Raw genomic sequence first — 24715 nt, forward strand, 5'->3', positions numbered from 1 at the left:
ATTATATACAGTGGTAAAGAACTAAAAATCTTAAACTAAGATCATGAACAAGGTAAGGATGCCCACTTACACCACTTCTGTTCAACAAAGTACTGGAAGTTCACCAGAGCAATTAAATAACAAACAGAAATAAAAGGTATCCAAATTGGAAAGGAAGAAGTAGAACTACCTCCATTAGCAGATGATATGATCTTATACAGGCAGACCTCGAAGCTATTGCAAGTTTGGTTCCAGACCAATACAATAAAGCAAGTATCACAATAAAGTGAGTCACAGAAATCTTTTGGTTTCCTAGGCACATAGGTTACAATTATAGTATATTGCAGTCTATTATATATGTATTAGCATTATGTCTAAAAACAATGCACATACCTTAATTAAAAACATACTTTATTGCTAAAAATGCTAACCATCATCTAAGTCTTCAGTGAATGGTAATATTCTTGCTGGTGGAGGGTCTTGTAAAAAACACAGTATCTAAGAACCACAATAAAGTGAAGCACAACAAAATGGGTATGCCTGTATGTAGAAAACCCTAAAAATTCCACACACAAAAAATGTGAGAACAGGGGCCAGCCTGGTGGTGCAGTGGTTAAAAGTTCACACCCTCTGCTTCAGTGGCCCAGGGTTAGCAGGTTCACACCCCAGGCATGGACCTACACATTGCTCATCAAGCCATGCTGTGGTGGCAACCCATACACAAAATGGAGGAAGACTGGCACAGATGTTAGTTCAGGGCTAATCTGCCTCAAGCAAAAGAGGAAGACTAGCAACAGATGTTAGCTCAGGGACAATCTTCTTCAGCAAAAAAAAAAAAAAGTGAGAACTAGTAAGGCAATAAGATATAAAGTCAACCCACAACAATCAGTTGCATTTCTTTAAACAATGAACAATCTGAAAAAGAAATTACAGAAACAATTCCATTTATAATAACATCAAAAAGAAGAAAATACTGGGCCTATCCCAGTGGCTCAGTAGTTAAGTTTGGCATGCTCTCCTTCAGTAGCCTGGGTTTGGTTCTTGGGTATGGACATATACCACTTGCTGGTGGCCACACTGAGGTGACGATTCTCACACAAAACAGAGGAAGATAGGCACAGATGTTAGTTCAAGGACAATCTTCATTAGTAAAAAATAAATAAAAATAGAACACTTAGGAAATAACTTAAGGAAGTCAAAGACTTCTATAATAAAAACTACAAAACATTGCTGAAAGAAATTAAATGAGACATAAGTCAAAACACATCCCAAGTTCATGGGTTAGAAGACTAATATTTTTTAAACGTATACTACCCAAAGGCATCTACAGACTCAGTGCAATGCCTAACAAAATCCCAATGAATTTTTTGCAAGAATAGAAAAACCCATCCCAGAATTAATATGGAATCTCAAGGGACTCTGAATAGCCAAAACAATGTTGAAAAACAAGAAAACTGGAGGACTCACATTTCCTGATTCCAAAGCTCATTACATAGTTACTATAATCAAAACAACATGGAACCAGCATAAAGACAGTCATATAAACCAACAAAATAGAATAGAGCCCAGAAATTAGCCCTCATATATATGGTCAAATGATTTTTGACAACAGTGCCAAGACCATTCAATGGAAAAAAGAGAGTCTTTTCAAGAAATAGTGCTGAAAAAGCTGCATATCCACATTGAAAGGAATGACGTTGAACCCTTAGTTAACACCACAGATAAAAGTTAAATTAAAATGGACGAGACTTAAATCTAAGACCTAAAGCACTTAGAAGAAAAAGGTAGAACAAAAGCTTCATCACACTGGATTTGGCAAAGATTTCCTGGATATGAAACCAAAGGCACAGGTAAGAAAGCAAAAATAGCTACAACTTGAATCCAACTAATGTTTTAACTATATATATGATTCTTTATGTTCCAAGGTGAAACACTATGCTGGACTAAGTACAAAAAAAAAAAGTCACCAGCATCTTAGTCCATTCAGACTGCTATAACAAAATACCAATATACTACTGACTGAGTGGCTTATAAACAGAGATAAATTTATTCCTCACAGTTCTGAATACTGGAAGCCCAGAATCAGGGTACCAGGATGATTGGGGTTCTGGTTGCAAACTGCTGATTTCTCAGCGTATCTTGTCACGGTGGAAGGAGCTCTCCGAGGTGTCCCTTATAAGAGAATTGATCCCATTCATGAGAGTTCCACCCTGGTGACCTACTGAATTCCCAAAGACCCACTTCCTAATACCATCCTCTTTAGGGATTAGTATTTCAACATAAGAATTTTAGGGAGACACAATCAGACCATAGCAACTAGTAAACATGAATTGGGAGTTGTACTTTTTTTTCTTTTCCTGAGGAAGACTGCCCCTGAGCTAACACCTGGGCCAGTCTTCCTCTATTTTACATGTGGGTTCCCATCACAGCATGGCCACTGATGAGTGGTCTAGGTCTATGCCCAGGAATTGATCCAGGCTGCCAATGCAAAGCATGCTAAAACTCAACCACAAGGCCATGGGGCCAGACCCTAGTTGCACTTCTTAAAGAACATCTTTATACAAACCATATTTGTTAGAGAAAGTGAGTGGGAAAAAAGTATTTTGAATGGCTCTCTACCTACCATGAACTGTATCACATAAGCAGGTTCTGACATTTTGGCAAAATGTTGGAGGATATTTAACTAAATATATTTTTATGTACAAAAGGCTAAAATTATCAGCAAGTTTTGATTACCCATGAAGCCAACCAGTAAGAAAACTCTTCAAAGCTGATTTCTTAAGAATATTAAAAAGCAGTCCTTGGTCTTTGACACATTACACTTTGCTAAGTGTTCAAGAGCTCCACAGTGTAAGAATTCTGAATTACATTTGTACACTTTTATTTCTCATCCTTAGATTTAATAATGTATGTATTCTAGACTCAGACTCTGAATACAGTTTTCTCACTTAGGAAGTGAAATTATGGCAAAGTGAAATGCAACCATATAAAGCTTTATGTTCCTTTATGTTTTATGTTATTGAAAAAAGTTCCGGTGCATTCTTCTATATTAATTTTCACCGCAGAAAAGTCTTCAGGAAAAGAAATATAAGGTTTTACAACTAATTTATGAATCTCTTCTATTAAAATTCTGTAAGATTTAACTGTGGCTAATGCTTAGCTAGGCCTGCCCTTAATTCATTTTATTAGAGCCGATCATTTCAAAACAAACAAAACATTTAAAAGGAAAGTAATGATCTAAATTCCTAGTAAAACAAACACAAAAAATTTGGTACATAAAATAAAACAGCACCAATGACACAAACTAAGGTAAAAATATACTCAATGTGACATTTTATTATATTTCTTAGCTGTGGTTCCTTCCTTTACTTTACCCCAGCTAAGGGATAAGTTAAGAAAGGCTTAGCTTATAGAATTCATTATCAAGTTAGTTTTTCACTTATACACTGTAATTTAATTGCTCCTAAAGCCCAAAACTATTGGACAATAAAATGACATTTTAACAAACTACTTTGGATAGCAAAAAACATTCTACTTATTTTACCATTAAAAGCTGTCTTGTCTGAGAAACTTTCTATAGATATTAAGTAACAACACTGTCAACTAATATATCAGTAATTTCAATGCTAAGAAAATTGAGTATTACCTAGCACTGAATTTTTGCAACTACTAATCTTACAAATTCAAAACTGCCACTTACACCCATGTTCTAAAGACTGAATTTTGGAAATGCTTTTTTTACGATGGTGGCAACAGAAAATGATAAAAAGAATGTATGAGGTAACAAACAGTATAAACATACATATGACAGCATAAACACAAAAATAGTCCCTTTTCTTGATTTCCTTAAATTTTTATAAAATATCTCAAGAGAACATCTAGGTAAATGGAACATACAGAAAGTCTATAAACAGAGTAGTTGGAACCAGTGCTTATCACAGTCTACGATAAGGTAATTTATTCCAAACATCCATTAACTGAAAGCAAAGTAGTCACAAGGGGAAAGACATTTCTTTCCTTCCTTCCTATTGTTTTAACAACAGATAGTGTAGTCTTTTATCCCTAACTTCCACAACATCAAATGAACAAAGTGTTAACATTTAAGATAATTCAGCATCAGTTTTTAAAGAAATGTAAGAAATACTTCAAACAATGAAAATAAATCAGTGTGCCTTAACATACTACATTAATGCTAAATGAAGTTTTAGTCTTCTTAACAGGTGATGTCCAAAATCCAAATGGTAGAACAATCTTCAGAAACTTTTAGTTCAGCTTAAATCTGTAAGTGAAAAGAACATCAAATCCATAGAGACTAATTTCTGTATAATACAACAGTCTACTGCATATAAAGAACCCCTAAGACTACCTGGAAAATCAAACCTTTTGACCAGAAAAGACTGTACACCAGATTTTTCTGAATTCCTGTCTGTTGCCTGTAATCTTTATCATCTCTTTGGGAATGTTACATGTTACACAGACGATTCTTGATGAATTTTAGCATCTCCTTGCATTTGTGCTAGTGATTAAAAACGTTATACTTTGGGACTGAGAACAGACACAGGCGCATATGATTTCTTTAAGAATGGGAGAAGTGTGGTTCTAAACCAAATTCTCCACTGAATCAATTTTTCATAAGGTAAAACTAGAACACCTGGTAAGTCACCTAGAGAAACTCAGAATCAGAGAAAGGATCCTCAGTTAATAAACCATTATAAAATACTGAAAATAATTCAAATTACTGTAATCACCACTGTCTTTAGCATCTTTTTCAACTAGCTTGCTTAAACCCAGTTCTAAAGAAAGTGTTGGCAAAGACCCAAAAAGGTGTTTTTCCTTCTTCTGAGGAAAGCCTGCCATGGCTTCACATTCATACATGCACTCTGGTTAGATTCCTAACCTTCAACCTCAGCTCAGCTGTCATCTGCTACTTACATCATCAATGTCTTCATCATCATCTCCAATATCATCAAACTGGATTTCATCATCATCTCCAGGACCAAATGTATCTGTTTCATTGATTTTAGCTAAAACCACAATAATAAATATACTTTTATAAACAAGACATTACTAGATAAACTGCCTACTAAAAGAAATGGGGATGATAAAAAATATTGAACTGTAAAAGAAGAAATGATACTTCAATTCAACCAATGTTTCATTACTAGAAAAATCTTCCTAACTTCTACAGAACAACTTATCACATAGAGCAAATTCACAATAAATCCTCAGAAATTCACTGCTCAGTCTTTACAATGAAGAGTGTATGTACCGTATTTTTATTTTGTTCAAAAAGGTATATAAGTAAGGCAGGCAGGCTCTGCTTACACTAACGCAGGAGCTATTACACTTCCCAAGTACACTTCAAAAAGGGTTTGAACACATACTAACTTATCCTCAGCATATAAAGTTCTCCTGAAATACACAGAGCTAGTTCACTAACTTTTAGAGAGATTTACCAAATCAGTTAGAAAGACTTAGTCAAATCACACTTATCTCTAACCAATAAAAGGGGGAAAGGAAGTAGTGATTTGATTTCCCAGGTATTTTGACACTTCTTAAAATGCCAATAATTTCATCAGAATTTTCAAGCTTGTATAAAAATCCTACATTTGCATAAAAAAATGAAATGGCGTAAAGCAAAATGTAATAGCTACCAAGTGAGAAATCTGACCTCAGAAAACAGTAATTTTCCTCTTTGTTGTTATGAAAGACTTAGTTCAATCTTTTCAAGTATACTACAATTCTTTTGCCATTAGAAAGAAAAGAACTATCTATTTAAAAAATAAAAGACACGCACTACTATAGGATACTACTATGCTAAGATGAACTGAAAACTGTTTTCTATAAAAATCAATACTAGCATCAAAATTGTTCTTGCTTAGCTGAAAACTGACAATCTCTTGCAAATTGTTAAAAATACTGTAACAAATGTCTTCCTTTAACAGATATTAAATATAAATCCATTATATATCCCCTTATAAACACATAAACTTTGAAACTCCCCACCAGAGGAACATTAGGAACAAAATTCTATTAATTACTAAGTATTAATATGACAAAGTATAGATAGGCATACTTAAAACTCATTTTGTAAGTACATATGCAAACAATATGTAAAAAAAACACAAAATTCTATCAAAATTGCTTCATATAAACACCAATGAACTAATCAGACCATAAGAGACGAAAACATAGTTTTGATATTACCATGTTCAGGAAGCTCGCCATATGCCTTCAGACTTCTAGCTTCATCTGCATTGTACTTTAAAATTACATCAGCTTTGTTATCCTTAGAGATAGACAAATAACTTTTAAAACTGGTTACCAAAAGTATCATCAGTTGTTTCCTATTACTTTCAAATTAAACACATTAAGAAAAAACTCACTGCTCTGTTACATACTCTCCCTGTTTTTCTTCGCCTATCCTCTACATTCTTAAAAAAAAAAAAATTCCCCCAGATTTATATAAGTAGGAAGACGTCTGCATGTATGACTGAATAATGACTAATAAATAGCCTAGAAAAAATTATTTATGTAATTCACTTTTTTAAAAAAAAAGAAAGAAAAGGAAAAGAAAAACAGAAAAAAAGCAAAAAGTTGCAGTGTGGTCCTTTTTAGATCAAACACCACAATTCAAAACTAAAAGAGATATAACGACCCAAGAAAATAAATATACCTTTTCATAATCATTGGCTCTTAGAGCTTACGTATCAGAATCATCTGTGAGGCTTAAAAAGATACCTGCACCTTCTAAAGATTGTCAGACCTGAGGTGAAGTCTAAAAATCTGTATTAAAAAATATTGCTCTGTTGGGTGTTTCTGATGCAAATATCTCTGAGAACAACTGCCCTTTCACCATTTTAAGGAATCTAAGTAAGTAACGTAAAAGGGAAAGGAAAAGTCTGAATAGTTACAATTAACCTAAAAAAGGCCCAAAGAAAGGCAACTAAAGTGATCACAGTTATGCAAATGTATATAAATATGCTATAAACCAACACTTCTCAAACTATAATGTGCATAAAAAATACACAAGGATTTTGTTAAAATTCACATTCTGACTCAGTAGAAATGAGGTTGGTCTAAAAACCTGCATTTCTAACATGACTCCAAATACTGATGATGCTGCTACAATTTTTGGACCACTCAGTAAGGGTATACAATTATTTACAAAAGATTAAGAACCACAAGAGCTGGTCTTGGTTATCACTTTAATGGTAGAAAATTAACTCTTTAAGAATTGTGGTTTCGTTGTCCATGAAACAGGGAATTTATTATCATTCTCTCCACTTTTGGGGTTTATATGAAGTTAAAACAAGATAATGGAATGAAATGATATATTCTTAAGAAACAAGTTTTTATTATAGAACATGAAAAAGGAAAAGAAAACCAATGTATGATCCTGTGTATAAAAACAGATACAAAGAAACAAATTTAGTAAAGTTTCAGAATACAAAATCAATATATAAAAATTAGCTGTCTCTTTTCACGAGCAATGAACCATATGAAAAAGAAATTAAGATAATCTCATTTTATAATAGCATCAAAAACAAAATACTTTGGAGTAAATTTAACCAAGGAGGTGGAAGATCTATATGAGACAGGAACCAGCCTAATGAGACTGGGTCATCTGCAAGGCCCCTGGCCTAACAATATAAGGTCCATAACCAATCAGCAAGCTAGGAGAACCAGACTGAGGCCACCATGATCCACATTCCACACCCTTAGGAGTTTCCTGGCCTTACACATGCATCCTAGCGCCCAGGAGTTAACCTAGCCTGAGCACCACAGTAAAAATAACACCCAAGGATGGAGAGCTGCCATGCTAATGATACATGAGTCACATGAGGTGGCATATCAAACAAGTCAAACAAGAGCGCAGGTGCAAGGACAACTCTATCTCTACATGCCATGACAAGGCTCTCTTCCCCAGCCTTTGCCTAATAAAAGTCCCACAATCCCTCTCTCTAAGGAGCTAGTAGTCTGCCGCTTTCCTTTCCACACTGGCTCCCTTGTGTCTCTCCTGTGCACAAGCAAACCTCTACTTTTCTACTCCCATTTGTTGTCTCTCTTGATTTCTATCCCGGAGGAAAACAAGAAGCTAATGTGCCAGTAACATATATACTGAAAACTACTTAACATTGATGAAACAAATGAAAGACACAAATAAATGGAAAGGTAACCCTTTTTCTTTAACTGGAATAATACTGTTGAAGTATACACACTACTTAAGATCCATACTACTACAGATTCAAGATAATTTTGATAATTCCTACCAAAATTTCAACGGCATTTTTCACAGAAACAGAAAAATCCTAAAATTCACATGAAACCACAAAGACTCCAAATAGTCACAGCATTCTGGAGAAAGAACAAAGCTGGGGGCATCACACTGCCAATTTCAATCTACATTACAAAGCAACAGTAACCAAAACAGTATAATACTCGCATTAAAAGAGATACACAGACGAATGGAACAGAATAGAGAACCCAGAAAGAAATCCTCACATATTATGTTATGTTTAACAAATATTTGACAAGGGACCAAAGAACTCAATTGGGAAAGGATAGTTTCTTCTATAAAAGGTATTAGCAAAACTGACAGTAACATGCAGAAGAATGAAATTGGATCTCTTTCTTACATCACTCACAAAAATTAACTCAAAATGGATCAAAGACTTAGAAAACAACCTTAGAACCATAAAGCTAGTGGAAGAAAATACAGGGAAAAAGTTCTTTGATGCTGGTTTTAGCAATTATTTTTTGGATATGACACCAACAGCACAAGCAACAAAAGCAAAAATCAACAAATAGAACAACATCAAACTACAAAGGTTCTGCAGGGCCAGCCCATGGCATAGTGGTTAAGTTCACGCTCTCCACTTTGGTGGCCCAGGCAGCAGGTTCAGATCCTGGCATGGACCTACACACCATTCATCAAACTATAGTGAGGCGGCATCCTACATAAAATGGAGGAAGATTGGGACAGATGTTAGCTCTGCAACAATCTTCTTCAAGCAAAACAGAGGAAGATTGGCAGCAGACATTAGCTAAGGACCAGTCTTCCTCACACACACAAAAAAAGAAAAAAGCTTCTGTATAGTAAAAGAAACAATCAACAAAAAGTGAAAAAAACCTACGAAATATAAAATATTAGCAAACTATACAACTGATAAGGAGTTAATATGCAAAAAACATAAGAAACTCATACAATCAATAGCAAAAAGACAAACATTAACTCAATTAAAAGTGGGCAAAGGACCTGAACAGACATTTTTCCAAAGACATTCAAATGGCCAACAGCTACATGAAAAGGTTCAAGGCATCACTAACCATCAGAGAAATACAAATCAAAACGACAATGATACATCACCTCAGAACTGGTAGAATGGCTATTCCCCAAAAGACATAACAAAGGCTGGCAAGGATGTGGAGAAAAAGAGAACTCTGTGCTACACTCGTGGGAATGTAAACCGGAGTAGCTACTACTGAAAACAAAATGGAGGTTCCTCAAAATGGAGATTCTTCAAAAACTAAACACAGAACTACCACAGGAATAATTTGTAACATATAAATGTATCCTATCATTGCACTGTACATCTTAAACTACACAATGTTACATACCAATTACATCTCATTAAAGTTAAAGAAGAAAAAACAACAGACACAGTGAGCAGTCATACTGGGCAGAATGGTGGCTAAGACTTCCTAAAATTCACTCCTTCATAAAACCAAGAGAATACTGGCAAAAACTGTTATAATTAATTTTATTACATCTGTAGAAATTAATCAAATGCTTGCAATAATCTGAAAGTTTACTTCAAAAAAGTGGCTAAATCTTGGTAAGAACAAGTTTTGTAGTGCTTTACCTTGCTCTGTTCTCATCCTTTCACCCAGATCTGGGCTGCCATGAAAATCAGCATCCCAGCAGCCACTGGATGGGAAGAACATGTTTGAAGATCCTCCAAAAACCACTTATAGGGAACCATCTGGCAGTTCCTGGAAACACCAACTTGTAGGGCTTTTCTTTACCTTACTGAGAGCTTATTCACTATCAGTATTTTTTCCCCACTGGGCTTACATCAAAAAATAACCTGTAACGGGACTGGCCCTGTGGCATAGTGGTTAAGTTCGGCACATTGCACTTTGGAAGCTTGGGTTCACGTGTTCAGATCCAGGGCACAGACCTACACCACTAGTCAGTCAAGCTCTGGTGGCATCCTATACCTAAAAATGTTGAGAAAGATTAGCACAGATGGTAGCCAAGGCTAAAAAGAAAAACCAGTGGCAATTTTTTAACATTTCAATAGCTTTAAGTGGTAACACCTGAGGGAAACAGGAAACTGGCCAAAAATCTTAATAGAAAAAGTTTTGGGATGAGATGTTCACAGATTTGAAAAGTCCACTATATTTCTAATAATCTAGAAGGTCAAACACATGCCCATGGCTGTGCACATGCTCAAAAAAAGAACTGGGAAGGTCTTCATCTCCCAGCTCTGACTGACCTTGAGATTCTGCATAGGCAAGAAATGAAGACTAAGGCAGAGTTGTCAATTGCCTGGCTGAGTGTTGAAAGTATGGCCCAACATGCACAGTGTCCATTATGCAAAGGTTGGGAGGCTTATTGGTTTTATTTTTTTTTTTTTTTAAAGATTTTATTTTTTCCTTTTTTCTCCCCAAAGCCCCCCAGTACATAGTTGTATATTCTTCGTTGTGGGTCCTTCTAGTTGTGGCATGCGGGACGCTGCCTCAGCGTGGTCTGACGAGCAGTGCCATGTCCACGCCCAGGATTCGAACCAACGAAGCACTGGGCCGCCTGCAGCGGAGCGCGCGAACTTAACCACTCGGCCACGGGGCCAGCCCCGGGAGGCTTATTGGTTTTAACAAGATCTCAGTCCAAATATGAGATGTCCACTAAGCTAACCAAGGACTCAATGGCCACACACAGGAAAAAATATAGACGACACAATTAATTAAGAAAAGTCACTAGAAGAATACACAACAGCAAGAAAAAACAGTATGGGAGGGAATCTCATTTCCAGTCTTGCCACATTATATCTACAGTTTCCAGTTTTCAACAAAAACTTAGGAGACCCACAAAGTAACAGGAAAATGTAGCCCCATGTAAAGCAAAAAAGCAGTCAATAAAACTGTTCCTGAGAAAACCCAGAAGCTGGACTTAGCAAAGGCTTTACACCAGCTGCTATAAATATGTTCAAAGAACTGAAACCAAAGGTCTGAAAATATTACAGAAATCATGACAAAGATGTCTTACTAAGTAGAAAAAATCAATAGAAATACAGATTATTTTTGAAAATGGAAATTCTGGAGATGAAAACTAGAATCACTTACTTCAATATGCGTTTTCCAATAATGACTAGAAAATTATACAACAGATCAACAAGGAAACAGAAAAGTGAAACTTAATAAACCAACTAGATCAAATAGACATCTATAGAAAACTACACTTAATCAGAGAACAAAAGTAAGGAGCCATTCTTTCGCTCACAATATAAACATACGGTGATGAATTCCAACAGACAGAAAGCAAATGAACTTAAGATTCACAATATACGTACAGTACTGACATCATAGAGGGCAACTATTATGTTCTTTTCTAAGTAATCATCTCAAGCTTATAGCAAAAATAAGATGTACTGTAACGACCAAGTGCATGTCTTATCCTTCCACTATAAGACTGTAAATCCCTTAGTTTATTCAGCTGCATCCCCTAGAAGAGCCCTTTCCCAGACTTGGATTTTGAGACCTTTAAATTTTAAAGATAAAAAAATAATGGGTGATAGGACCTCAACATAAGGTTACTAAAGTTTTGTTTTGACAAGTTAAGAACACCAATAAACACTACCACCATATACTATTGCTCTCTTTTCAGAAAAGGTAATTTAGAAAATATATTTGAAAACAAAAATGGACAGTTTAACTTCATGAAAACACCACAAAGGGGCTGGCCCAGCGGCACAGAGGTTGTTTGCACGCTCCATTTCAGTGGCCTGGGGTTCACCAGTTCAGATCCCAGGCACAGACCAACACACCACTTATCAATCCATGCACATATCAAGCCATGCTGTGGCAGGCGTCCCACATATAAAGTAGAGGAAGACGGGTATGGATGTTAGCTCAGGGTCAGTCTTCCTCAGCAGAAAGAAGAGGATTGGTAGCACATGTTAGCTCATGGGCCAATCTTGCTCAAAAAGAGAAAAAAAAAAAACAAACCACCACACAATACCTGCATATCTTTTCACTTCACCATAGAACAGTGAAAATGTGAGCCTTCCCCAATAATATTTCACATACTGGTATTTTGAAGCTACAATTCCTGGAATATCTAGCACAATGGCTAGAATACAACTGGCCTTTAAAGGAATCAGAACACAATCATCTGTGGTATTTATCCAAATTTATAAAAGAACATCTACTGCATATTATATTTAAAATAAAAACAAACAACAAAGAACAGTATTGAACCAACCAGTCTTACCCAAAATATATGTACCATTAATCAACTGTGGGAATTACGTGAAATTAGAAAAATATTACAGTCTTGAACACAACTGGACCTTAACAAATTTTGATGACAGAATGGTCAAAAGACATAATTGGCTAGGACTACTCAAATACCTTTATAAAGTTCTAAATACTAATGACTTATTACATATGAGGACACAATACAAATTTAAATATGTAAATTTTTACCTGATAGTCTCGCAGACCAACCAATATAATATCTGAGGTATTTATCCAAACCTATAAAAGAAAACTTACTACATATTATTTTTTAAGAAATAATTATAACAAGCAATGTTAAACCATTCTTCTCACAAAAAATGTTGTACTATTCACCCTGTGTGAAAAAAATATCTATTAAGAATTAGAGAAAAACTATAGTACCATATTGTACCCTGTGTGTGTGTGTGTTTATATGGAAAGAGAGTTTAATTACATACAGTTATAGTACATCAGACAAAAACTACACTATGATGTTAAAAACATGTAACAATTTTATCTCAACTACTTGAGCATTTAAAAATGGCAAAAGAATGATCACTTGTCATAGAAATTAGAGATTTTTAATCACAAATCACTCCTACAATATTTAATTACTCAAAATATATGAAAATCAGCCATCTACATAAACACCGGCATCCAGGTACCAATGTAAGTAAATGCAGGGCCTAAAATTATCATTACTTTGGGGAAAAATGGACTAAGAGTAAAAAAATTCCTGGATCATAAAATCAGAGTTGAAAGAACTTTTAATCAACATAATTAATAAATCTGCGATGAGGAACTAAACACTATTACCTAAGATATGCCAATTTCAAATTTTCCTAATGTCATAAGCAGCTGTTTTACCCATAGCAAAATCTAATCCCGGAATCAATATATATAATATTTAATTAGCAGTCTCTTTAGTCTCCTTTAATCTCAAAACAACTCTCTAGCTTTTTTTCTTTCTTTCATGGTATAGTATTTCTTTAAGTATCCAGGCCATTTGTTTTGTAGACTGAATTTGTTTGTTTCTTCAACATTATATTAAGAGTAAACATTTCTGGTAGAAATACAACATACATGAAGCAAAAAATTCTTTGTATAAATAATGTTCTATTAGAAAGGTTATCACCAATGATGATCTTATTTTACAGACTCACGATGTCATATAAGTCACTATTCTTTGAAGTCTTTGAGAACTCGCAAAAATGAACTACTTGGCCCATATGCATTTACAGTGGAGTCATTCTTTCAAAAGTAAATTTGCACTAAGTAAAAAAAAATCTCCATACCCACCTTTTTTCTCAATTTTCCTCTAATATGACATAACCTCTTTACACCATCAAAACACAATGCTTCTAATCGTCCATTTCCCAACATTTTGATTACCTGAGCATATTCTGATGGGGGAGAAAATAAGAGTATGTGATACTGTTCAACTTCGTTAAAATGTAACAATCGAAGCTAACACATAGTTGATAACTTCATTTATACTACTGTAGTTCAAACTAATTTTTTTAAAAAGAACAAGGCTTGACCAGCAAAAAGCTTCTGTATTCTAACGTGAGGGCTCTTTGAAAATGGCAGATAGTCTAATTTTATCCAACAAAACCGAAGAACTTATTATCTGTCACACAATTCCTACAGCCTCTTCCAGCTATGCCTCTATACTTCATCCTCTTCAGAGTAAATAAAAGCCTACAGAAATTAAGTAATTTGTCCAAGGTCACAAATGCAATTTTCATGACAAGCTATCTCTTGTTATTAGAAAAACTTTAATTATCTACTCATGTTGACTAAATTAGAGTTCACTCTTTCTCATGATTGTATGCTCTACTTTCACAAATCAAAGTGGTTCACTCTAGAGGCCAACCCCATGGTGTAGCAGTTGGCTTTGTGCACCCGCTTCAGCAGGCCGGGGTTCACAGGTTTGGATCGTGGGTGCAGACCTACACACCCGTCACCAAGCCATGCTGTAGCGGTGTATCACATACAAAACAGAGGAAAATTGGCATAGATATTAGCCCAGCAACAACCTTCCTCAAGCAAAGATTGGCAATGGATGTTAGCTCGAGGCAACCTTCCTCACACACACAAAAAAAGGCTCATGCCAAAATGTATACTATAACCCTGGCTTACCAATCACTCACATTTGGATACTAACTGAACACTGGCTCTCCTTTCCCTAAGAAACTTTAACAGCAAAAATAGTAGGTTAATTATTAATAAACTTTTGTTTACTTTAGAATACATTTAGAATACTTTAGAATACCTTGGTGTTTATTCTTGGTGGTTAAAAAACAAGAATAATGGTCCAAGATAAAAAGGCAAACATTTAATTAAAATATTTCCAGTGTCCTTAAGAGGTCACCCAATTCCACTTCCACTAGAAAACAATGATGGAATACAAGCATCATACAGCATGGGACAGTCTCTTCTAATTTAAATGACAAAAGCAAAAGTGACAGGGAGAAGAGGGAAACATACTACAAAATTTTGACACTAATAAAGTATGGACTAAGGACTAATCTCAAAAAAACCTTGAAGTAATTTATAATAATACTGAGATATAAATGGGATCTACACTTTAGGGTAGTGAGGCCCTTGTTCAATAGCCAATGAGCCTAGTATACCACTCAGCACTTAGTTAACATGGGAGATTATAAAAAAAGAAAAGAAACAGAAAAAAAGAAAATTGGCCCTGAAAACAAACTTCCAATGGAAGTGAGAAAGACCAAGGTTAAGTGACTGTCATTAATTAGAAAATATGTTTTATATAATTAAGAAGACATCAACTTTCTAGTCTTGCATATACAGCATGAATAATGGCACAGTTTTGTTATAAAGTGCTGGAAATTACTGAAATAACTAAAGAAATGTGAATATAGGTTATTTGCTATACCAGCACTATGCAATAGAACTTCTCTCTTTTGATGGGAACATTATATGTCTGAATTTAACAATCAGTGACTCAAAATTTGAATTTTAATTCATTTAAATAGCCATAAATGGCTAGTGGGTATCACAGTGAACAGCACAGTACTAAACAGCAGTATAATTTTAAAGCTAAATTTTTAAGTGTAATTCTACTGTAGTTATGAAAGAGAAAAACCTTGTTCTTGGCAAATACATTCTGAAACACTGAGGACTGAAATCTCTATCTGTATGTAACTTGATGTAAGAAAGTTTAAAAGATTAGGAAAACACATATATCCACATACAAAGAAAAACAAACTATAAGAAGAAAATGTTAAAAATTAGTAAATCTAGGTAAAGAAGAAATGAGAATTGGTTTTACTCATATTGAAACTTTGTAGGTTTAACGTTACTAATTTTTCTTTTAAGGGGAAAAGGCAAGTGCTACACTTTATTTATCCTTTGCAGTCTGCACTTAATCCAGTTAATTTTGTCAATTATTCAGTTGTCTTTTTATCTCTTATGATTCTGAGCCGGTGGCACTGGAAAACTGAGGGGCCAAAGGAACTCAATACATCTTGGGACATATTCCTCACAAACATCCAGGGTCCACTGAATAACACGTAACATTAATCACTACTACACTAGAGTATGAAATTTTCAATGACAGCATGCCAGGTTTAACTTGCTCTAAACCCTAAAATACATTCTCAATTATATTATGCTCTTCCACCCAAAACAATGAAACCTATGTTTATACAAACACCACCAACTAATTCACAATCCAGACCCAGTTTATAAGTGATTATTTAATAGATAAATTCTGGAGAACTGTAGGAGATGATGAGGAAAAGCAAAATGGTGACATGAGGACAAACTCTCAGGATTATGACTAACTTATAACACTTCCAACTTAAAAAGTGAAATTTATACTAACAAAAAAAGACGTTAAAACTTAAAGTCTTACCTTGCCCCTCCTCTTTAAACACCAATTCTCTTTTTTCAGATTCATTCTTATTCTTACCCCTGCGCCTGGTTTTACCTCCTTTACCTAATCAATTAAAAAATTTTAAAAACGTGTGGGTACACCAATCTGTATAATATTTTACAAGCTGTGAAACAAGCTAAAATAACTCTTATAAGCTTTATAAAATCACTGAGAAAAGTAAAAAATATTATCACTTACATAGCACTACCTCATTAACAGAACTCCAAATAAGATCTTAAAAACTTTACCTAGAAGTGACATCACCAACATGGCAGACTAACCCATTCTGTTTGAACTCCAACTAAATGAACATTCATTGACCAATGGAGGAAACTCACAGAGCTCAACAGGATGTCTGAGCAACCCATGCAGCTATACATTTGAAGGTGCAAGAACTGGACCCTTGGGAAATAGTGGAGACAGATGAGCACTCCCCTAACCTTCCCAGACAGCCCAATGCGCATGTGCGAACACTTTCCTCACCTGCAGGAGCAGCCACAGTGCTGCTGGAGCCCCAAAAATGGGAGCACTCCTTGGTGCAACTGTAAGAAGAGATGGCAGCAGCCCTGAGCCCATATGGGAATGGTGTCTCAGTTGGCAGGGGCCCTCACTGTGCTGCTGCAGTCCCAACGAACAGCCCTGACTTGGACCCAGTGAAGAATTCCCACCCACCAAGCACAGCAGCTGGCGTGAATATACAAAGAGGTGGTGGCAGCACTGTGCCCGCACACAAACACTTTCCTAGCCAGGGTGAGCACCTACCATACCCACACAACTTCCAGCAGATGGGGTGGGATGAGAAACACAGTCCCTGCTTCCTTCTAGTGATAAGGGGTGGATTCTGCAAACTGATACTACTACAAATGTGCCAGCAAAGGACAGTTCCTCAAACACCATGAAACACTAGTGACACTTCAGATCAAAGCATCAAAAGTAACTATAAATTCTTCAGCTTATTCACAAATTCAGAACACAAAACAGAATAATGTGTGACAATAACAACTCAGAAGGAGAGGGATAGAACCCACTTCAGCTAATAGACACAAGAACTGTCCGAAAATTGACTCTCTCACCTATGATACCTTTTATACAAACCTCATGTTAACCACTAATCAAAAAATCTGACCAGAGACACAATTCAAAAACAAAGAGAAAACCAAGAAAACATATATACTCAAATGGCAGTGAGAAATACAAGGGAAAAGAAACAATGGAAATACAGAACTGGAAAAAAGAGATAAGTGGCCATACTAAGCCCTCACATATCAACAATCACTCTAAACATAAATGGACTGAATCCTCCAATCAAAAGACACAGAGTGGTTGAATGATTAAAAAACAAAACCCAACAATGTGCTGCTTCCAGGACACACATCTCAGCTTCAATGATAAACATAGGCTCCGAGTTAAGGGATGGCAGATGATACTCCAAGCTAATGGCAAACAAAAGAAAACAGCTGTTGCAATACCTTTATCAGACAAAGCAGACTTCAAGTTAAAAAAAGATAATAAGAGACAAGGAGGAGCTGCTTATAATGATAAAAGGGAGATTCCACCAGGGAACATAACATTTATTAATATATACGCACCTAACACAGATGCACAAAAGTATTTAAAGCAACTATAAAGACAACTAACAGGAAAAATTAACAGCAACACAGTAATGGGGGACCTCAGCACTCCATTAACATCAATGGGTAGATCATGCAGACATAAAGTCAACAAGGTAATAGTGGATTTAAATGAAACACTTGATCAGATGGACTTAATAAATGTATAGAGAGCATTCCAAACTACAACAGAAGAATACACATTCCTCTGAAGTACACACAGTATCTTCAAAGATAGACCATATGCTGGGAAACAAGGCAAGCCTCAGTAAATTTAAGATGATTGATTCATATCAAGCATCTTTTCTGATCACAATGCTATGTAAATAGAAATCAACTACCAAAAAAAAAAAAGCCGGGAAAGTCACAAATATGTAAAACTAAACAACATGCTACTGAACAATCACTGGATCAATGAAGAAATCAAGGAGAAATTTAAAAAATACCTGAGGACAAATGAAAATGAAAATACAACATATCAACTCTTTTTGGATGCAGCAAAGGTGCTTATCAGAACGAAATTCATAGCAATATAGGTCTACCTCAATAAGAAGAAAAATCTCAAATAATCTTAAACTACACCAAACAGAATTAGAAAAAGAACAAAGCCCAACGTCAGCAGAGGAGTGAAATAATAAAAAATCGAGCAGGAATAAATGAAATAGAAACTAAAAAAAAAAAAAAAAAAAAAACAGTAGAAAGGATCAATTAAAGTAAGAGCTGGTTCTTTGAGAAGATAAACAAAATTGACAAACCCTTAGCCAGACTCACTTAGAAAAAAAGAGAGAAGCCTCAAATAAATAAAATTAGAATTGAAAGAGAAGAAATTACAATGGATACCACAGAAGTACAAAGGACTATCAGGGAATACAAGGAAAAACCATATGCCAACAAATTGTATAACGTGGAAAAAATGGATAAATTCTTAGACTCATACAACCTTCCAAAACTGAATAAAGAAGAAAAAGAGAATCTGAATACACCAATCATGAGTAAAAAGATGGAACAGTAACCAAAAACCTCCCAAAACACAAACGTCCATGACCAGATGGCTTCTCTGGTGAATTCTACCAGACATTCAAAGAAGAGTTAATATCTTTCTCAAACTCTTCCAAAAAAGTGAAGAAGAGAGAACACTTCCTAACTCATTCTGTGAGGCCAACATTACCCTGATACCAAAATCAGGCAAGAAGAGCACAAAAAGGAATATGACCGGCCACTATCACTGATGAACAGTGCTGCAAAAGTCCTCAAAAAAATATTAACAAACCGAACAAGGCAATACGTCCAAAGGATCATACACCATGATCAAGTGGGATTTATACCAAAGATACAGGGATCACTCAACATCCACAAGTCAGTCAATACGATACACCATATTAACAAAATGAGGAAGCAAAACCACATGATCATCTCAATAGAAATAGAGAAAGCATTTAACAAGATCCAACATCCATTTATGATAAAAACTCTCAATAAAATGGATACAGAAGGAACATACCTCCCTGTAATAAAGGCCATATATCACAAACCAACAGCCAACATCAGACTTAATGGTGAAAAACTAAAACCCATCCCTCAGAGAACAGGAACAAGAGACGGGTGCACACTCTTTCCACTCCTATTCAACATAGCACTGGAGGTTCTGGCAAGAGAAATTAAGCACAAAAAAGAAACAAAAGGAATCCAAACTGGAAAAGGGAAAATGAAACTCTTGCTGTTTGCAGATGACATGATACTATATATAGAAAACCCTTAAGAATTAGTCAGAAAACTATTAGTCATATCAAGAACTACAGCAAAGTTGTAGAATACAAAATCAACTTACATAAATCAGTTGCATTTCCATACACTAATAACAAACTAGTAGAAAGACAGGTCCAGAATCCAAACCCATCTTACAAGTGTAAGAATAAGATATCTAGGAATAAATTTAACCAGAGGTGACAGACCTATACATTGAAAACTTTAAGACATTATTGAAATTGACGATATAAAGAAGAATTGGAAGTGGAAGAACAAACATAGTTAAAATGTCCATATTCCCTAAAACAATCTACAGATTCAATGCAATCTCGATCAGAATCCCAATGACATTCTTCACAGAAACACAACAAAAAATCCTAAAATTTTTATAGAACAAAAGACCCCAAATAGCCAAAGCAATCCTGAGAAAAAAGAACAAAGCTGGAAGTATCACAATCTCTGACTTCAAAATATACTAGAAAGCTATAGTAACCAAACACCATGGCACTGGCACAAAAACAGGCACACAAATCACCGGAAAGGAATGAGAGCCCAAAAACAAAACCACACATCTTTGTACCGCTAATCTTTGACACTGGAGCCAAGAACACACAATGGAGAAACAAAAGTCTCTTCAATAAAAGACATTGGGAAACTGAAAAACAACATCCAAAAGAATAAAAGTAGAACTTTATCTTACACCATACACAAAAATTAACTCAAAATGAATTAAAGACTTGAATGCAAGACCTTCAAACCATAAAACTCCTAGAAGAAAATACAGGCAATACATTCTTCGACATTTGTTCCAGCAGCATCTTTTCAAATATCATGCCTACTTGGGCAGGGGAATCAAAAGAAAAAGTGAACGAATGGGATTACATCAGACTAAAAAGCTTCTGCAAGGCAAAGGAAACCAAGAACAAAATGAAAAATACAACCCACCAACTGGAAGAAAATATTTGTAAATCATATATCTGACAAGAGATTAACTTCCAAAATATATAAAGAACTCATAGACCTCAACAAGAAAAAAACAAACCCAATCAAAAAACAGGCAGAGGACATGAACATTTTTCCAAAGAAGAAATACAGATGGCCAAAAGGTATATGAAACATCATAAATTATGAGGGAAATGCAAATCAAAACTACAATGAGATATCACCTGACACCTGTTAAAATGCCTATAATTACCAAGACAAAAAATAACAAATGTTGGAGAGGATGTGGAGAAGAGGGAACCAGCTTACACTGCTGGTGGGAATGCAAACTGGTGCAGCCACTTTGGAACACTATGGAGAGTTCTCAAAAAATTCAAACTAGATATACAATATACCACAGGATCCAGCTATCCCACTACTGGGTACTTATCTGAAGAACATGAAATCAACAATTCAAAGAGACTTATGCACCCGTGTTCATCACAGCATTATTCACTATAGGCAACACATGGAAGCAACCCAAGTGCCCGCTGACTTTACGAATGGTTAAAGAAGATGTGACATATATACACAATTGAATACTACTCAGCCATAAATGATGACAAAATAATCCCATGTGGAACAACATGGATGTACCTTGAGGGTATTTTGTTAAGCAAAATAAGCCAGAGAGAAAAAGATAAACACCATATCATTTCACTCACATGGAAGATAAACTAACACATGGACAAAGAGGACAGATTAGTGGTTACCAAAGGGGAAGGGATTGAGGATGGATAAAATTTAGACTACTAGTGGTGAGCACAATGCAGTCTCTACAGAAACTCATAATAATGTACATCTGATATTATGCAATATTATAAACCATTGAGACCTTAATTAAACAACTGAAAAAAAAATTTGCCTAATGTGGTTAGCTAATCAGTTAGACTTACAATTTGTCAAAGGTTTCCTTTCAGTCCTTCACCATTTTAACATATTATCAATCCCCGCTCCTTCTTCAACATCTGTATTTGAATTTTATAACATAAAAATGTATCTCATATAAAAGTATAAAGAAGAAAATTTCTATTATCAAAGTATGCATTAAATTTTATTGCCTATACTTTTCAAATAAAATTAGGATTACATACATTCTCCTCTATAATTTATTTTAATCCCACTAAATAATTTCTCCTATCTTCCAATGTCAATGACCCCACACTCAAACCTTTCAATGGTCAGAATAACCTTTCAATCCCTTATTTTGTTGAATTCTAATGTTTCACTGTTATTAAATAATGCTGAATTGAAGGTTATTCTACAAACAACTTCCACAGGATAAATCTACAGAAGTAGAATCTGGGTTACAGATTATGTATCCACTTCCTCAGGCTTTTGATGAGCTAAACTAATTGAAACTTCCATCAACAAAGAAGGAATATTATCTAGTCATCTGCCACAACCATACTATGCTACAGATTTAAAATCATACTTAACTATATTTTTGAATTCATCATTTTACTGAAGTTGCATATATTTCAATATAGTATTAACTTTATTTCCATGTGAGAATTTCTATTAAATAATCAAGGAACAGGGGTACTTCTCCACTGCATTCTATTCTCATTCCAGAACTTAAACCATAAGAGCCGTCATTTGCAAGAGGTAGGAGAAACGATGAGTGGTAGTAATAGGAACCCATGAGAAGAGTTTGAAACAAAAAATTCACATTGTAGGGAGAATTAAAAATGTGTACCTGGCCACTGTAGAGACAGACATCTATTTTCTTGAATATACTCTCCCTCCTGAGGCAGTCTCACATTGTTCTGTGCTATGGTAACAGGTAGGGGGAACTTCACAATTTCTTGACCCATCTGGATTCACTATCTTATCCATTCCTAGGACACATGAAAACTAATTTCCTAGCAATGGAAATGTTCTATACTTCAAGCCATTAATCACGCTAGAATTTCAAACTACACTGTAAGTTTGAACAGGACAAGGACCATATATGAATTTTTCTTACTGAGTTATATACCAGCCTCTGGCAGTTTTCAAATGAATTAACCAAGAGTAGTTCATATATTTCTAAAGGAAGGGCAATTTAAAAATCATATGTTGCAACATCCTTAAAGTGTAGGGACATCTTACCGCAAACGCTCTTCATAACTGGGCCAGAGAATGCCTTTTCCTGCTTTGAGGATGGGATTTTAAGATTTCCAAACGAAACAAGCTGAATGAGAATGAGCCTAAAGCAAAAGGTATTCAACGTATGGCCTACAGTAAGTTATATCCTTATTTAAGTAACCCTCACCAAGATTTTACTCACAGGGCTTTTAGATTTTCAAACAAAGAAAACAGCAAGAGTTTTATTTGTACATTAGTACACCTCACCTCATAAAATTTTGGAGTCCTAGAAGTACCCTCCAACTAAGGAACCTAGAAAATAAGATAGATTTTAAGATTTTACATAGAGACTGAAATGATCAAATTCAGGATGTTGATCATCTCTAGAAAGAGAGGAAGAGAGGAGCTTTGGGAAAGGTACTCAGAGGGCTTTACCCAAATAATTCTTAAGCTCAGAAGTATAATTTCCTGGAATTCTTATACTATCTACACTTTTTGATGTGCCTCAAATATAAAAATGATTTGTTATCAATTTTCCTGAATAACCCATATGCTAATTACCCCCATTTTACTGTCATGTAATAGAATGCAATACTAATTTCTCTTTTGAAAGAGAGTAGAATTGACAACATATACAACAATGTATATTATAATATTGTATCTTGCTTTCTTTCTAAAACTAACCTAAACCAAAATTCACAAATCTCTTACTTAAAGAAATCAGACGTGTTTTTGCCATATTCTCTTCATGAGATCTTTCCTAGGCATATTTAATTGAAAAGTCCTAAAGAACTAAATGAGAACGTGTTATTTATCTAAGGATGGAGTCAGGCATACGGAGATAACATCAACAAAAAGTTACTGGACATCTATTAAGTGCCAAGTTGTAATAATACAGTGTCTATAAGACAGATACTATTCCCTTCAGTGTATATAATGTAATGAAGGAATTTGAAATGTCATCATTGAATATAAAAACAGAAACAAGATACCTACTGAAGAGGTCCAGTTCTCATCTGTGAGGTAATCATGACTTACACAGGTTAGCAGAAAACCACAAGCCTCTTCCAACTTTTCTAACAATGGTTAGAAAGACACCTCCAGTTTTTCTCAGAATAACTAGCAGTAAAACTCTTGCTATAAAAAGAACACAGAACTGCGACCAAGTAACTCTATGCAGAACTGAGTGGTGACAGCTAAAAGAGGAAATGAGGTAGAATCCATGGAGTCAGCTGTCAGGGAGAAGGGACAACACAAGTAGGTGTGCCTCTCAAGAACGAATAATCAAGCAGATTTCTTGTGGACTGTAAAACATACTGTAGAAAATACATTTGGTTGTTTCTATTTATAGTTTTCTTCGGGATATTATAACTACGTTAAAAATGGGCAAACATGTCAGGTCTATCAAAAGGAGCACAACTATTTTCAGGAATGATTGTAGAAGTATTCGGCTTTACCTAGGTTAATTGTCCCATTTTGGATGTTCCAAGTAAACATTTTCAAGTCTGATAATCTGTGAATAGTTCGTGTGACAATAAGGGCAGGGAGAAAACTTCACTCCCATAATCCACGTAATAGGAAGCAAAAGCTGAAAACTTTGCCAAATACGTAAAACGTTTTCTGGAAAAGAACGTTAAACTCTGGGAAGGCCTCCAGGAAGGTAAACTGCTATAGAAGAATCTAAATATGTACGGTTTTATCTACTGTTTACAAAGGAGTATGTTCAACAATCATGAACTGCTCATAAGGAAACCAATGCAAAAGTATCCGACAGCAGTGAGAGCAGGAATCATACTTGAAGCTAAAAAACTTAAATAACAGTCCTGGGAAGGGCAGCAGGGCCAGACATGCGAAGCTCAGACGGACCGTGGGGAGACGTCCCCAGAGGTCCCCACAGCGCCAAAAATTAGTCTGGCGC

At 35.3% G+C, this 24715-nt stretch overlaps 1 protein-coding gene across 3 annotated transcripts in view; it reads right to left on the reverse strand.

Annotated features, from left to right (window-relative positions):
* The window catches only part of LOC124234181 (eukaryotic translation initiation factor 1A, Y-chromosomal-like), a 139491-nt gene that overhangs the window by 114220 nt on the left and 556 nt on the right, over positions 1 to 24715 (reverse strand). Inside the window, exons 2-7 of one of the 3 annotated variants that reach the window (XM_046651421.1) lie at positions 16370 to 16453; positions 13783 to 13886; positions 12691 to 12741; positions 6187 to 6268; positions 4912 to 5003; positions 3285 to 4258 (exon numbers count right to left, since the gene is read on the reverse strand). The exons of 1 other annotated variant lie outside the window; for it this stretch is intronic. In XM_046651421.1, the coding sequence (XP_046507377.1) occupies positions 4253 to 4258; positions 4912 to 5003; positions 6187 to 6268; positions 12691 to 12741; positions 13783 to 13886; positions 16370 to 16453 (419 nt within the window). In that variant the 3' untranslated portion in view covers positions 3285 to 4252. Of the gene's footprint in view, positions 1 to 3284; positions 4259 to 4911; positions 5004 to 6186; positions 6269 to 12690; positions 12742 to 13782; positions 13887 to 16369; positions 16454 to 24715 lie in introns of those variants that run through there. One more of the 3 variants, XM_046651422.1, reaches the window with a different exon arrangement.

The sequence above is a fragment of the Equus quagga genome, unplaced genomic scaffold (genome assembly GCF_021613505.1).
Source record: "Equus quagga isolate Etosha38 unplaced genomic scaffold, UCLA_HA_Equagga_1.0 72560_RagTag, whole genome shotgun sequence".
Taxonomy (NCBI): Eukaryota; Metazoa; Chordata; class Mammalia; order Perissodactyla; family Equidae; genus Equus; species Equus quagga.